General features: G+C 42.5%; 2 protein-coding genes across 5 annotated transcripts; both read left to right on the top strand.

Moving 5' to 3' along the window:
- The first annotated feature begins 3284 nt into the window (after positions 1–3284).
- LOC108608960 (uncharacterized) lies at positions 3285–5930 on the top strand. Its single transcript, XM_089466500.1, has 3 exons — positions 3285–4532; positions 4597–4720; positions 4785–5930. The coding sequence occupies exons 1-3, from the start codon at positions 3549–3551 to the stop codon at positions 5606–5608; spliced, it is 1932 nt and encodes a 643-aa protein (XP_089322626.1). The 5' UTR covers positions 3285–3548; the 3' UTR covers positions 5609–5930.
- Positions 5931–6892: 962 nt separating this feature from the next.
- On the top strand, positions 6893–14550 carry boss (G protein coupled receptor bride of sevenless). 4 transcript variants are annotated; one of them, XM_018000610.2, is made up of 6 exons: positions 6893–7029; positions 9722–9885; positions 9943–10440; positions 12074–12523; positions 12578–14028; positions 14084–14550. In XM_018000610.2, the coding sequence occupies exons 2-6, from the start codon at positions 9864–9866 to the stop codon at positions 14339–14341; spliced, it is 2679 nt and encodes an 892-aa protein (XP_017856099.1). In that variant the 5' UTR covers positions 6893–7029; positions 9722–9863; the 3' UTR covers positions 14342–14550. The 4 variants fall into 4 exon arrangements, with proteins under 4 accessions (XP_017856099.1, XP_089322619.1, XP_017856101.1 ...); XM_089466493.1 differs by lacking the exon at positions 6893–7029 and adding an exon at positions 8591–8739; XM_018000612.2 differs by lacking the exon at positions 6893–7029 and adding an exon at positions 8690–8850.
- Positions 14551–16599: the final 2049 nt, after the last annotated feature.

The raw sequence follows: 16599 nt of genomic DNA, 5'->3' as shown, positions 1-16599 counted from the left end.
CAAAACATATTCCCACTTATTTAGTGATATGCAGTGCGAGCAGAGTTCACCAGCTGCTCTTGATTCTGCTTTAAATTGTGAATGCATGACAAAAAGCCATCAAAATACACATAATCGTCAACAATCAGAGTTGAACAAAGCAATTTGTTATTGCATACAAAATGGCAACAGCTGCGTTTATGAATATCGCATTTGGACTCAATTCGAAAACTTTGGCAGCAACGCATAAATAATCAAAGTGTTCGTTTTTTTTCTGATTTTTTTTTTATTTTACTTTTGCCAATATTCAGTTGGTAAATTTATTATTGTTGTATTTATTTATTACGCACATTTAGTCATAAAGCACAGCGAAATGAGACGACGGCAATGAATGCCGACACTCGTCATGTTCGCCTGTCAAGTGGGGAATGCTTTAAGCAACAGCCGAGCAACAGCAATAAAGAGCGCTTAAATTAAACAAATACGAGCGAGTAAATTTATACACTTCTTCTGGCCACACACGTGAAGCGATTATATACTGAAGAAATTGTAAAATATATACACTAAATATAAATATATCTGGCGTCAGCTTTGTCATACCCTCGAAAGCAGCTTGAGAAAATATGTTAATTATAATTGCATAAATGTTTTAAAGAAAGAATTTACTTTGCTATTTTTATGTAAATTTGTTAAATGCGTATTTTTACATTCATTCACGAAAGAAAGAAGAGTTTATTGGTTATATACTTCTATATTGTATACTATATTATATACTAAAACTATATACTCTTATATATCGTCGAGTTGTAAAATGTAAAGATTTTTCCGATTCACACACTAGGGGCGCGGCAAATCGGGAAATGTATCTCAAAGACCAGAATAAATGAATGTGTGTATAATCGGCTTGACCACACTACACCACGTAGCTATGTCGGAAATATCTACATCGTGAATAAGTATTCTGCGGTCTGCGGTAATTTCTGACGGCATAATTCTCACTTAATTAATTTAATTAATAATAAATAATTATTATTTGTTTCATTTTTACGTTTCTTGAATATTTAAAAATTTAATAAATATTTGTATACATATATATTATTTTCATTTTGTATTTCAATTTTTATTAATTTGTTATTCACTCTTTTGTTTATTCATTTATTTATATTATTTATCTATATATTCTAATCTATATATTTGCTTTTCTATTTCTTCACTAATTTCTTTATGAACAATAAACCCCACAGCATGATTTTATAAGCATAAGCAGAAATTAGAAACAACATACATGTATGTTTGTAAGACGTCGGAGTGCGTGGGTGTTGCACGATGATATATATGTTGATCTTGACGACATCTGATAAATTTATGCATCTGTGAGAGACTCACATGAGTCTCCACCGGCTAATTGGGCAGCTCATAGAGTGAATATATATATATACAAATACAAATATTCATATATATATATATATATATTCGTACAAATATTTGCCATGTACTTATTTATTTTCTTTGCTTAAGACTTAACACGCGACAAATTACTGGCTGGACTTGTGTTTTGTACGCATTCTGTTGGATTTATGGTGTAAACTTGGAATGTTAAGCATGCATCATGAGAGTTTTGGCGCCTTAAGCCTGTCTAATGCGCTCTCGGTCCCACAGAATTAAGTATGCGTTATTTATGACTGTTTATGAATAATATCCATTTAAATGCCAGCGCGTGCGGGTCACTCCTGACACAGTTGTCCCACTCCCGGGCGCAACAGTTAATTTGCCCACAAAGCCGGCGAATGTAATCAGCAGTCCTCATTTAGGGAACTCAAGCTGAAGCTGAAGCTGATTATAATAAGTAGAGCATTTGGCATGACAAGGATAATGTCTGCACACATGCTTAGCCTCAGCACAGCTGCAACCGACATATGCAAATAAAGCTATAGAGAGCAAGCTTATGAGTGCGATGATGAGGTACAAAGCGTTGCAGTGGAACTGAACAATTGCACATCAAGGCAACGGAGAACCGCATCTCCGGCAGACAGCGGCCATTGTGGTCAGCTGCAGCATGGCGCTCGAACCACTGGCAGCTCCAGTGGTGCACACCAGACAGTCGTTGAAAATCATAAGTCATCAAAATGTTGACTGTTGTTGGCAATGCTTGACACGAATCGACTCCATACTTATACAGATGTGGGTACAGTGTGAGCAATAAGTATGTTAACCAATGAAACTCTGCGTTAGAATACATAACTTTCTTCAGATCATTGTAAAATATAACTCACTCAAAAGTTACTTAAATATATATATGATTCGAATTCATTTATATATATTGCACGTGCGTATTCTTTTAAGAGTGAGTGTAAGCCTTACTCTGCATGTGCGTATGTCTTGTCCTTGCGCATCGCATGCAACAGCTTGCCACCTATATTATATGCACAGACACTGACGCAGACACACACACACACACACACACAGACAGAGAGACATCAATGCGTGATAGTGCGGCGCCCAGCAGTTGCCCAGCAGCGAACACGTCGTATGCGCAATTTGCATAATGAGCAAAGAATCAAAATGGTGCCGCATGTGGAATGGTTTTGATTTCAGAGCAACTCAAGGCAGCAACTAGCACAACAACACAACAACAGTCAGCTGACCCAATTACGTTGCCACCAAAATCGTGAGCGTCTGTATCCGCAGGCATTCTATGATGTTTCGAATTTGGCTGCCTTAAAGCTATCATGTGTATATCAAGTGTACCGCCACTTAGGCAAACATTAAAAATTCCAGATGCGTCCAGCATCTGACGAGCCCCAACGCCCGATACAACCAGCTGCCGAGCAGAGTTCAAAGGTAAATAATCTGATAAATTGCTTGCACATATTGGTACGCCGCGCATTTTTATCTACGCCAATCCATGGGACTCGACCGAGCAAGCAAACCGCTTTAAACATCGCAATCAGCGCCAAACGCCAAGCACCAAAGCAGCTGAGCTCATTAGCATTTCGATTTGGTAAAATCAAACAAATATTTCCGGCAAAATGGTTGACAGCAAACATTGAACTTCGACTCATGTCATTGGCTTTGCAAATGAGCCAGCAGAAATAGACGAAAGCACAGAGATCCAAAGTGTTCGACCTAATTGGAATACTCGAAATAAACTGATGCTTGATTTGATGAATTTACAATTTCTATTTAATTTTAGTCAATATTTATGGTATTCAGATTTCATTTCAGTCTCAATTAATTTCAAATAAATATTCGAATATTGTTCTTTCGAATCTCAGCTGGCTCTGAGTGGAGCATCAAAATTCGTTCCCTTTAAATATGTCAAATCATTTAACCTTAGCAGTCAGTTGGATATATACAAATGCAAAACAATAAAAATTTTTATACATTTATCAACATTTCAGTTTACAAGTAACAAGAACTTTGTGTATTAAGGAGACCCCCTCAAAAAAAAAAGGGGATTATTGATGAGAATACCACAAGGAGATCTTGTTTTGCATTTCAAATTGTGTTTTACCTTTTGGCGGTAAGTTTCAGTTCCATTGCAAGGATCTATAGGCAAATTGTTAGGGATGGTGCGCGCTAACCGACGTAAGCCCATCGAAGAGGTATATGGCACCAAATTGGAGCCCATGCAGCCGGCCCGACTGCAGGCCATCCCGCAACCGGGCATGACCAAGACGGCCGCCATGCGCGTGAACTCCTCGCGCCAGGGGGACGCTCGCACCCAGCGCAGCTACGTGACTGCCAACGATTATTACATCACTACGAATGTGCCGCTGAACGCCACGAATATGCGCGCAGCGCCCAGTGCCGTGATGACCCATCCGGCCAAGTCGGGTCAGCTGCCGGTGCAGCTCCAGCAGGCGTCCACCCAGATGGCCAGCTACGGTTCGCTGTCGAACCGACGGAGCAAGCCCAGCGCTCGGCAGCCGCTGGCCGGCCAGCCGGCGAAGGTGCACTTTGTGCCCGCAGAGAGCAAGGCCAACTGCCATCCTCGTCCACATGGGCACGGGCATCCGTATGGCAAGGCGATGCCGTTGCAGATGACACAGCGCACGGCCTATGGGCCGAGAGACTGTGAGATGGATCCCAATCCCACGGAGCTGTCGGACAAGGATCAGATGCTCAATGCCAACTCGATGAATGGCCGCCGATCCCATGGCCATTCGCATCAGAATCCAAATCAGCAGCACCCACAGCATCCCCCACATCCCCTACATCCCCTACAGCACCAGCTACACCAACAGCAGCACTTGCCGAGCAACAATAGCATCCACACGAACATGCAGCAAATGCATCATCACTCGCATCAGAATATGAAGCACCAGCAGCAGCATCATCTGCAACTCCAGCAGCAACAATTACTTCAGCAACAACATCAGCAGCAGCAGCAACACCAGCAACAGCAGCAGCAGCAACAACGTGGTCCGGCGCATATGCGCCAGCGCGGCGGCATGCAAAGGACCGTTGTCACCGAGGAGGAGGAGGAGAAGGATGAGGATCCCGAGGAGTTCTTCGAGCTCATACGCCAGACCGTGAGAAAGGCCGTTGGCGTAAGTATACACAGGCTGCTGGCCTTGCAGCCAACTGATCCTGATAGATCCTTTTCGCTTTCAGACAACCATTTCAGATGTAATTTCGCGGAATTTCCGTGACCTAGCTAACAAAATGGAACGCTTCTCGAACGAGCTCAAGATGACCAATGAGAATTTGGGCAAACTGCAAACGGAGGTTACCAACAGTAGGTTATTCGAGTTTATTGCTTTCGCTTTTGGGGTCACGCATCCTTACGCTTCTTTACGCAGAGGTAATCCGCTACGGAGAGGAGAACACACGCCACTTTCGGTATCTGTGCATGAAGTCTGAATATGACAAGATGTTCTACCAGCAGCAGACACTGACTGCTGGCAATCAGCTGTCTGCTAAAGTGGCTCCGGCTCCAGCGATGCCCAATGCGAAGGCGACAGCGATGACGACCACGAGAGTTGCCAAGCAGGCGGCCACCTTCAACATGAAGGCCGGCAAGCAGCTGACGGGCAGGAAGCTGGGCTATGCTAGTCTGAAGAAAGCACCAATCGATTGCGTCAAGGAGCAGAATAATTGTGCATGTCGCAGCACTTCGAAGTCCTCACACCAGCAGGCGACGGAGGATCACCAGTCGTCATCGGATCAGAGCGTCAATGTCAAGTCCTCGGAGCTGGGCGTGCGCGAAGTGTTGGGGCAAATACAGCGCTTCTGCACACAGATGCAGCTGGGCGATATGAAGGAGGAGCAACCGAAATACAACTCACAGACCGGCATCTGCAGCATGGATCTCAGCGAGAAGATAAGCTCCGGCTCCACCAATTTGCCACACGACAAGGCTTGCAGCAACGCCAAGCCAAAGCCACACGCCCCAATCAATGCCACTCCAGCTGATGCTGTCGACGAGATGGACACTCCGGTCGACAGCATGGACGAGATTGAGATTGACAATTTCCAATACAGCTCTGATGAAATGTCCTCGTACAGTGATGACGACAGCGAGGTGAAATTCTCTGGCAGCGCCACAGCCCGTGCGCCGCTCCAGTCATCCAGGGCTAAGCTCCCAGCCCAACACTCGAACAAAGGTGCCGGCGATGGTCAGTAATCTAGGCAAACATCCACACTCACACACACACATCAATACACACACACTCACAAACAGTGAACGAATGCCAAAAGACGAGCAAGACTAAACAATCCAACTGAATTTTCCTGAGATTATCTTGCGTTGTGGTTTACTTTTTTTTGGATCGCACAAAATTTTAAATGTCAAGTGCTAAGCAGTGGGAAGGTGGGGATCACGAAAAAACGTTTGGATATTTTTTACTGAATGAAATTTGTTCAATGCGTGACTTTGTTTTATTGCCTCAGGAAAATACATAAATCAATAAATGATTGCTGTATGATGCAATGATATGATACAAAAACCCAAGTAAAGGAAATGTCGATATTTTTGGTATTTTTATAGATCTTTACAAAGGAAGAATTTGATGTGGTATTGCCAGGGGATGTACCCCTTTGCAAGGTAGGACATAAGAGTCTCAGCATGAAATACGTGACAAACATTACGATACTCATTCATATATACGATCCTACTATTGATATTACACAGCCAGTAATACACAGTAATAACTGTTCTGTTTTAAGCTCTATACAAAAGTAACACTATTTATTTATTTTTAATTTTTAATTTGGCAAAAAACATTTTAAAAAAAATTACAATATTTATAAAAGTAGTAGAGAAAATAGTGGTACATTTAGCAGAGTCTCAAAAATATTTGGAATCTAAGATGGGAAAAATAATATGCAAATATAGTTTATTTTCCTATTAACTAGTTTTACATATTTCTAGCAATAAATATTTCGAATGTAGCATAAACTAACTTTATTATTTCTTAATTTTCACAATTTCCAGTATGTTTAAAAATAAACTTAAGAAAGGTATTATTCATCCCATGCTTAAACATTATTTGACATGTGTTTCTCTCTTTTGACAGGCAGCTTCAAAGCGTATTTCCGCTGCCCGCTTAGTAGGTGCTTACAACTGACCCATATATGCAGTCCGGCAACCTGGTACGTAATGCCCTTTGGTGTCACTAATAACTGCATAATATATTGACTGCAAAGAATGCATGGCTAAGCGCAAAGAGAAAGAGAGAGAGAGATAGAGAGAGAGAGAGAGAGAGAGAGAGAGAAAGAGAAATAGTGAGAGAGAGCTGACACCAAAACTAGGCATAATTACAAGCCCAATGAAGGCCTGAGTGAGTGACTGACTGAGTGAATGACTAAATGTGGGTGCGTGTGTGTGAGTGAGCGAGTGTATGCATAAATGCCTACCAAACGCTGGGCCGCTGCTCCACCCCCTGCACTGAGCTCATGCATTTTTATGGGCTTACGGCTCTGCCGTACAGCAGCGGGCGCTGCAGCCAAAACAGTTGATATATGGACGTGGTCGTGGTCGCGTGAATGAATGACTAACTGTGAAGTGAACGACTAAAGGCTAACGACTAACGGCTAACGGCTGAGGTACCGTTTGTATTTTCCCTATCAGCTCGGTTACATAGTGCAATTCTCTGCTGGAAATTGCATAAACAAATTGAACATTTGGTCGAAATACTGTCAACGGTTTGGTTCGCTCAACTGTAATTAAAGCGCCCAAAGTCGCTCTTTGACATGCAGCCAGAAGGACGGGCAGACGGACAGACGAACGGACGGACGGAGGGTCAGAGAAATAGCAAATAAATTAAACTTATGCAATGATATTGGGGCCTCGGGGCCAAGTGAATCGCCTCGACTGCAGCTGCATTTTCGTGTTGACATTAATTAAAAGTGTTATGCAAAACAATCTAAGCCGGAAATGCGCGCCCAGAAATGTCAATGTCCCGTTGGGGCATTTTAGCACGCTCTGCTGCCCATATTGCCATGGACACTTGTCAAGGACTTGGCCCATGCGGGACAAACTATTTATATTGAAACATTAAAGCGCTCTTTGTGCGCTTCATTCACTGAGCCGTTTATAGAAAACTTTTTTTCTATCAGCCATAATCGTGGAATATATAAATATAATCAACTGTGCTGTTTTTCTGCTCCAGCACATATATAAATTATGTTTTATTCAGAATGCTAAGGAAAACAGCAAACAGATAGCAAAACAGAGAAAATTCTGCCGTAATGAAGATAAACAGATTTTTCATTTCAATTAATTTACAAAGAGTTAAGCAAGAAGAAGAATAGCGAGAAAACTACTCTCATTATGTAGAAAATTGGATTTCATTTTAGTAAAATGTTTTCTTAGAGGAATGAAGATAGCTGCATTCTTTACTGACTTAATACTTCAGGAGCCTTAGCTGTCGATAATAATAATAATTAATTAGGTAAATTGAAAGAAAAAACAAAGAAAAATAAACGAAATAAAATTTTAAAAAATAAAATTATATATAATTAAAAAAATAAAAATAAAAAAATTAAATAATATAAAAATTCCTTTTCTTAACAACTATTAAATTAATTAATTTTTCTTTTTTAATTTCTTTCTCTATAAAAAAATCAGATATAATAAATAGATTGATTTAAATTATTTCTTTAATTCTCCTTTTGAAAAAAAAAATGATTTTTTTTATCTATTGACTGCTCCTAAAAACATTTTTTTTTAATTGCAAAGTTCTTTGAATTTTTATTAAAATGTTTTTACTATATATTTACATTTTTATTAACAGTTTATAGAAATTTCCATTTGGTAACTAGCAGCCTTATATATTATATTATTATTGTAGTAGAGAGAGAGGGAGAGAGTTTGAGGCCATGTTCAACCCCCTCGTCATGGCACTGTGCGTGCGTGTAACTCAAAACCTGCTTCAATCAGCCGCCTAATTGTGATGACCAATGTTTGAACTGTAAACTTTAGCCGGCAGGCCACAAGACCAACAGGAAAGGGGTTAGCACGGCTCGAACACGTCACAGAATGTGGATTTTTGTAATTATGAATAGCTTTTCACTCAAATATTCAAACGAGTGAGCCTCCGAGGTTGAGCGCATAACCATAACAACGCACGCTCGTTGTTGGCCCAAGCCAAGTTGGCCAAAACAAAACAAATAAAACAGGTGCAAAACACTACGAGGGTGGCTGATGAAATGGCACTCGAGAGCTCAGCGGAAAAAATAAAATAAAATAAAATAAAAAATAAAAAAAAAGACACAGAAGCAAAGCTCAATACAACATAATTGCAACGCGACTCGGTTTGTTAACAATTGTCAGTGCCGTGCCACATTAGGTTGCAGTTGCAGTGCTGCACCCGTTCGTAGGCGGAACACAAATTGACTGTCCATCCTCAAATAGCAAAAAACCGAGTTGAGAAAATCAAATAGTATATACACACACATACACATACATACATATATATATTTAGTACATATGTGAATGGTTTTTGTGCTCGGCTTTCAGTGGTCAAATATAAAACGAGAAACGTTTAATTGACCCCAAAATCAGTGAAGCGTTCTTCTTTTTTATATTTTATGTGCTTTAATAGTTGGAGTGAAGAAAAAAAAAAAAAAAATGTGAAAACACAGAGCAGCTGAAAACACATGTGAACTCTGGACAGTAGTGAAAAAACATCTGTAAAAGTTTGTCAAGTTATAATCGATTCGATTGAAATAAAACTAAAAGTAAAACTAAGAAGAAAATGACTAAAATGAAAAAGTTGGCCCTATTAACAAGCCAATTTGCATGGAATATCATTGCTGGCCATAACAATTTCCGTAGAAAATACCTATTGATTTTCCTTTTGCTTGGCTTGCTTTCCACATTTTCCGCTGGCCGCTTTAAATAAAATGAAAATATGAAAAACTCAAACTAAAACGAAAACGAAAACTAAAATATTTGCCACCGCATTACTTTGCACAGATACGAATGAAAAGCGTGCAAAGGCAATTGTGCCAAAGTTTTCCCACTGTGTGTGTGTGTGGGTGGGTGGGTGTGGGTGGTCTTCAGTGCGTCTCTGTGTTAGTGTGACAATATTTAATGCGATTAAAGTGCAACACTCTCCCAAAGACTGCGACGACAAAGCGACATGGCAAATGCTAAAATTCTGCACTAAAAGCGAAATGCATAACAATTCGCCAAACGCAGTTGAGCGCATTTCCATCCTATATTGGTTTTGCTTTCCGGCGCTAATTTTCACAATTAAATGTATTGTTTTTTTTTTCTCTTCGTTCCTCGCAGACAACTTGTTTTGATTGCGATAATAAAAGCCTGCTAATTGTCCATAAATGTTGAGTGCAGCGAACGAATCGAACGAGAAGTGAATACAAAGCGAGCATTTCGCATTCAATTTAAATATTTAAAGCAACAATCTGAAGAAGCCATGAGTGGCACCACTCAGTGGGGTAAGCATTGCGCACTCACTATATAAATAGATATTTCATTAATTCACATCTTTGCAGCGATATTTTGCCTGCTCATCACCGTAAGCTGCATAGCTCACTGCTATGGAGCAGGCGCTGCCACGCCCACCAAGAAGGCGGCTCTGCTGCGCATTACGAAACCACAGCCCATCAGCAGCACCACTGCGGCCCCACCAACGACCAGCGTGTACAGCAGCAGCACCACAGGCGAGCTGCTCTCGCCTCTAATTTACTCCACGACGGAAGGAACCGCTAGCAGCGCCAGCGCCAGCGGCAGCGCCAGCAGCATCACGACGGCAGACGACGGCAGCAGCACAACTGCAGCGGGCAGCCTGGTGCCAGAGATTTGCATAACGGGACTGCAACTGACACTGACCAATGCGGCTGGGGAGCAGGTGGTGCGCACGCAGCCAGAGCTGGTGCAAATCATCGAGGGCGACGTCATGCTGAGTGTGCTGACCAGTGATCCCGTCTCGGCGATGTTTGTCATAAATCGCGTGAACCAGGCAAATCTCATCTCAGCTGACTTTGAAGTTGGTAAGTATTACATATATATTGGTCAAATACTACCCCTATAAGATGATACACTTTATTCAAAAGTAGGCATACAATCATCTTATCTAAGTAACTTATCTAAGTAACTTTATGTAATGAGTATATGATACTTTATAAAGCGATTTTTTACTGACTGAGGTAGTTCAAAACGTAAATTTTTCCAGAAACCCACATAATACATTATATGTATATTATGCATTCCCAGTTAGAGCAGTTCTTAGTAATTCCGATTGGGACAAAAGACTGTTCAGTATAATAATATGACAACAAGACGCTTTACAGTTTCTGATGAAGATTCCCGATTTCTATTTTTGCTTAAAAGCTATAATTTCGATCATTTTGCCATTTAAAAGATAAACAAGAAGGCTCTAGTCGACGGACGGTTAGACAGCTTATATGTATAATTATATTATATATTATATAATATATATACTTTATGGCACGCCTCCTTCTGCCTCTTATATGAATTTAACAAAACAATTATATTGTTAATATACAATTATACTCAATTATACAATTATATTTAATTTTCCATAAGGAATAAGGGTATAAGAAGCTTATTTTTATACCCTGAACCCATTGAAAATGGGGAATCCGGGTATAATGGTTTTGTGAAAAGTATGTAATGGGCAGAAGGAGGCGTGGCAGACCCCACAAAGTATATATATTTTTTATCAGCGCGACGAGCTGAGTCGATATAGCCATGTCAGTCTGTCCGTCCGTCCGTCCGTATGAGTGCGTCGATCTCAGAAGTTATCAGAGCTAGAGAGCTGAAATGGCATGCATATTCGTGTGTACCATACGCAGTACGAGTTTTCTTTATTTTTTCGATAAGCTTTTCCGATAACTTTTTTATCGAGAATAATCGAAAATTTGATTTTTTTTTAGCCAAATTTGAACATTTTTAGACCCGGAGTCTTCAAATTTGTATTGTATTTAAAGTTAATCGATACAAAGATTTTGTAATTTACAGGATTGGATACCACGCCCCCTTCTCCCCAATTTGTAAAAAATGCATTTCAAGTACTAGAGACTTGTGCTTCAGAATATATATATTCACCATATGATTACCCTCTGAAAGTTTCATTAAGATCTACGTATGTCTACAAAAGAAATTATTCGACAAATAAATTCTCATAATATTGCCCACACTGCAGCGCAGCCCAAGCGCAGTCGCTGCTTACTGCGCAGTTAGCAGAGCGCAGGCTTATGCGTGCGTGTGAATGCATGTGTATGTATGTGTGCACAAAGGAAGTGCAGAATGATTAGAATATCAGCTTAGAGGGTTCAGGGTATCTCCTAGTCGAGCAGTCTCGACTAGAGTCTTCTTACTTGTCTCTTACTTCTAAAGGAAAAAATTTCTTATTTGAAATTTAAATTTAAATATTTATATACTTTAATTTATTAATTAATATTTTATTCACATGCAACTTAAACAGTTTTGAAAACTTTATATAGTCCAAGTTCATCAGGGATAATCTACAATTATAATATTGTAGTAAACTAATTTATCAACTCGGTCCGTTACTTTTGGAGTCCATTTAACACGAAAAGCCATCAAATCTTTCTGCTTTATATAATATAATAGTATCAAAATATAAATTCCTCTTAACAGGCATTCGGGCTATAACTGTGGACAATGCCAGCCTGGCCGAGAATCTGCTCATACAGGAGGTGCAGTACTTGCAGCAGTGCACTCAGTACTCCATGGGCATATTCCTAGACTATGATCTGTACAGGCACCTCGAATCGATAATCAGGGACTTGGAGTACAATGTGTGGCCCATACCCAGCACGCGTGCCCATATCTTTCCCAAAGTGGCGCATCTGCTGCACCAGATGCCGTGGGGCGAGAAGACCGCCTCCGTGGAGATCGTCACCGAAACCCTGGATGTGTACAATGAGTTCATGGACGCCGCCAGGCAGGAGCACATGTGCCTGATGCACTTCAAGAGCGACGACAACATCTACATACTCTTCGGCAACAAGATGGCCAATCACTTCAAGGAGAACGGCACGGTGTTTGCCGTGCCCACGGACCGTGCAGATCAGGTATTCCTAGAGGGTAAGTCCGAGCTGAAAAGGTAGTCCGCTCTCGTTCTCAACAAGCTCTTTGCAGAGCTGCCCAACAAGGCGTTCGTTCTGATGGAGAATGACATCGAGCTGCGAGCGGGTGACCTGGATCCGATGCCCACGGCGCTCGACGAGGTGCTCATTGGCAAGAGTGTGCTGCCCTCGCGCGTCCTAGTCTTCGCCAGCCCCGTCGTTGATCTGATGAACTGGCTGCGCGCCTCGCTGGCCAAGCACTGCAAGCGCGATGAGGACCTGTATGTGCTGGAGAGCTGCTTCAACTTCCTCAACTTCATCGAGGACTGGCGCACGCCCGAGTACCGGCGACCCCACGACACGCAGGAGCTGCTGGCGCTGCTGCGCATGCGCAAGCTCTCCACGTCCATGGTCTTCCAGATGTACCAGAAGAAACAGGAGACTCTGGATGTGATAACGGGCGAGTCGCGCATGGAGCTGCGCGAGATCGCCTCCCAGAACTTTGTGACCAACGTGACCACCTACTACCACTACAATCGCGACAATCACACCAGCCTGGAGCTGAAGACGAAGTTCGGCTTGGTCTTCAACTGCCAGTACACGGTGGGCGACAATCGACGCCATCCGTTCGTCTTCGACGGCGAGAGCGTCATGTTCTGGCGCATCAAACTGGACACCTGGGTGGCAGCGGGCCTGACGGCCGCCATTCTCGGCCTGATCGCCACGCTGGCCATTCTGGTATTCATTGTGGTGCGCATCTCGCTGGGCGATGTGTTTGAGGGCAATCCGGTCACCTCGATCCTACTGCTGCTCTCGCTCATCCTGGTCTTCTGCTCCTTTGTGCCCTTCTCCATGGAGTATGTGGGCGAGCAGCGCAACTCGCATGTCACCTACGAGGATGTGAACACCCTGAACACGCTCTGTGCCGTGCGGGTGTTCCTGATGACGCTCGTCTACTGCTTTGTCTTCTCGCTGTTGCTCTGCCGTGCTGTGATGCTGGCCTCGATCGGATCTGAGGGCGGTTTCCTCTCCCATGTCAATGGCTACATTCAAGCCGTCATCTGCATATTCAGCGTCTTTGTCCAGGTGGGCATGTCCGTGCAGCTGCTGGTGGTCATGCACATGGCCTCCGAGAGCGTCTCCTGTGAGAACATCTACTACGGCCGCTGGCTCTGGGGCCTGATGGCCTACGATTTCCTGCTGCTCTGCTGTCTGGTCAGCCTGGTGCCGTTCATCTATCGCTCGCAGCGCAACTACCGCGAGGGCATCCTGATCGTGATTGGGGGCGTGCTCATTCTGATCATCTGGACCGTCTGGATCATCCTATCGCTCTTTGGTGACGAGTGGCGGGATGCGGCCATCCCGTTGGGGCTGCAGGCCACCGGCTGGGCTGTCCTGGTGGGCATACTCATACCACGCGCGTTCCTCATTGTACGGGGCATTGAACGCTCGGATATTGCCCAGGCGCTGCCCTCGCTTACCTCCCTGGCCTTTGCCCAAAACAATCAGTATTCCTCCGAGCAGGTGAGTTCTCCCATTGCAGGCCTTTCGACAGCCTCCTCACCCCTCCTTCTTTCAGAGCGTTTATGAGTGTGTGAATCCTGCTATGCGCCACTGCTCGCAGGAGGAGGTGAACCATCAGTCGCCCAGCGAGATACCCACGCTGCCCCTGCGCGGCGGCGGTCCACGACGTCAGCAGTTCTTTGCCAATCTTCGCCAGGCCAATGCCAACATCAATCCGCAACGTCCACCGCCACGCCCACAGCAGAGCCCCTCACGCTCCTCCGTCTGCTCCCTGCCGCCCTCACCCGAGCACAGCAAGATCACACGTTTCTGAGCGGATCCGGGAATAGATCCGCAGACAGACCTAACCAGCACACCCCAACTTCCGTTCGAACTCTAGTCAAAGCGCCAAGAATGTGCATTAATTAAATTGCTGTAATCTATTTGTTAATCTAACATTTTAAATAGCGACGACCCCATAACCCATGGCCATTTAAGACTTTAATAAAAATAAATGGATAAATACGAGAAACATATTAAAAATTGATATTATTGAATATAAATAAGTATGATAAAGCTAATAATATGAATATGAATATGAAATGAATATAAATAAATGAATAAATATGAAATACAAATGTTAAAAATTTTGTTTTTGTCAATGTTAAATTAATTTTGTTTATATAAGAAACTAGCAGTAAAAGTAATAACATTTTTTTATAGGAGTCAAAGATAATTGTAGAACGTGTAGAGCATGAGAATTGAATAGATGGAAGCATACACTTTGATTTACGGAATTAAAAACAAATTTTTTTTTTAAAGTTTAATATGTATTTTATAGATTTAAACAAAATTAAGAACATACAAATATTTTACATTAATTGATAGCTTAAAATCCGGTTAATTCATTTTATAGCTAAATCAGCATGTCTATTAAATCTATTTAAATGCAGCAAAATCAGTTTTTTAATTGATGCCCCAATTCAGGCCGCCCTCTTGTGCCTGAACCGACCCTCCGATAACTTTTGATTTGCCTGGTTGATGCCTTTGCTAAGTGAAAGCTTTCCGTAGCAAGCTTTCTAACGGTAACTTTAATTGGCTTTATAGACACGTGATTATTATAGAAATTGGCTCAAGACGCCCAAACGAAAACTCAATATCCTCTTTGCGTCACGCGACACTAGCGCTGGCGCCCATTGTTTGGCCTTGAAAAGGGGCGGAGTTTCAGCATTATTTATTTTTTTTTTTTTTGTGTTTTGCTACATTTATGCGTGGGCCGCTGACGTCAGGCCACCAATGTCCGCTGCGAGCATTGACCGTGGCACATGAGAAAATGCGCAACAAGACATCAGCTATAAATGTTTGACCACATCAACTACCAAAGCCCGCCAAAAAAAAAAAACACACAAAAAAAAAAGAAAACAGAACAAAAATCTAAGCAACATTGCAAGGCCGCCAAAGAACACGCGACTATCTGAAATGGCGTCGCTTTTAACCGCTGTCGCCACGCGCCAAGCATTAGATTTGATGCAGAGCAATGAGGGCAGGGGAGGGGGTGGGGGGTGAGGCTGGCAGCCGCAGTAAAGTTATGCCGACAAGTTTTATCTGGCTGGCAACGGCAAGTAGAAGTACGTGTTGTGCTGGCCAAATTTGCGTTGCACACTTTGTGGGGCGAGTAGGGGCGGGGGGTAGGCGCGTTGCTTTTGGCGTACTTCCGGCATAATTTGCACTCCATTTGCCCAAGCACACAGAGAGCACCAAAACACACCGAAAACAGCGAAAACACAGAAAGCATCTTCGCCAGGACATTTGCGCAAATTTGCTTTGCCTTAAATCAAGATAACAAGCAAAACGTTTTGTATTTGCTTTTGACACAAATTTTTAATTAAATTTGCAATTTGGCAAAGCCATTGTGCGTTTAATTAAACCTGTGCCGAGAGAGTAGATGGCTGTGAGGATACTTCCCTATACAGGCTTGAGCTGATTCAATTATTTAATCATTATCTAACGACGCAGTTGCCGTCCCTATTATTTCTATTTATATATTTAAGCTCTGCTAATTGCATTCAAGAACTCACAAACTGACAGACTGTGTCCATTATAATTGCCAGCGTTATCCTGGCTGCGAGTGGAGAGTGTGCGGCACTTAGCTGTCAAAAGCTCTGCTACGTGACATTATTAAGAGTGCAGTCGTCCATCGTGCATACACTGACCGAACCGGCCACCCCCAGACAGACAGACAGACGGACAGTCGAACTGTGGGCCGGGGTGCGTATGATTTATGAGTGGAACGCAACTAATGATGGCACATCCGTTAGATGGCGGGCGTGCCAGGAGGCGCAAAGCAATGCCACATGCACATGGACATACATATCTATACATTAATAAATAATATGGAAACTACTGCAGCTGCTGCCAGCTGCAAAACCGAGCAGCAGGTCGATATTAAATGATCATTACTGCAAAGAAAACAGCAGCAAAAAACCAAAAACAAAACAACAAAAACTGTTGCAAACTTTTACAATTTTAACCAAAATATCGTGTGATACTCATGCTCAAGTTAAACTTGCTAAACTTCCTGCCAATAACAAT

The sequence above is a fragment of the Drosophila arizonae genome, chromosome 2 (genome assembly GCF_054131065.1).
Source record: "Drosophila arizonae isolate 15081-1271.41 chromosome 2, UAZ_ARI_1.0, whole genome shotgun sequence".
Taxonomy (NCBI): domain Eukaryota; kingdom Metazoa; phylum Arthropoda; class Insecta; order Diptera; family Drosophilidae; genus Drosophila; species Drosophila arizonae.
Note: the sequence above shows the minus strand (reverse complement) of the source record. Positions and strands in the feature narration are given on the sequence as shown.

What these genes read in the sequence shown, in the direction of transcription:
- LOC108608960 (XM_089466500.1), top strand. Translation starts at nt 3,549, where the DNA reads ATGGTGCGCGCTAACCGACGTAAGCCCATCGAAGAGGTATATGGCACC. An exon ending in CCGTGAGAAAGGCCGTTGGC is followed by an intron (nt 4,533 to 4,596) that starts GTAAGTATACAC and finishes TTTCGCTTTCAG; the next exon opens with ACAACCATTTCAGATGTAAT. An exon ending in GCAAACGGAGGTTACCAACA is followed by an intron (nt 4,721 to 4,784) that starts GTAGGTTATTCG and finishes TTCTTTACGCAG; the next exon opens with AGGTAATCCGCTACGGAGAG.
- boss (XM_018000610.2), top strand. Translation starts at nt 9,864, where the DNA reads ATGAGTGGCACCACTCAGTGGG. An exon ending in GAGTGGCACCACTCAGTGGG is followed by an intron (nt 9,886 to 9,942) that starts GTAAGCATTGCG and finishes ACATCTTTGCAG; the next exon opens with CGATATTTTGCCTGCTCATC. An exon ending in CTCAGCTGACTTTGAAGTTG is followed by an intron (nt 10,441 to 12,073) that starts GTAAGTATTACA and finishes TCCTCTTAACAG; the next exon opens with GCATTCGGGCTATAACTGTG.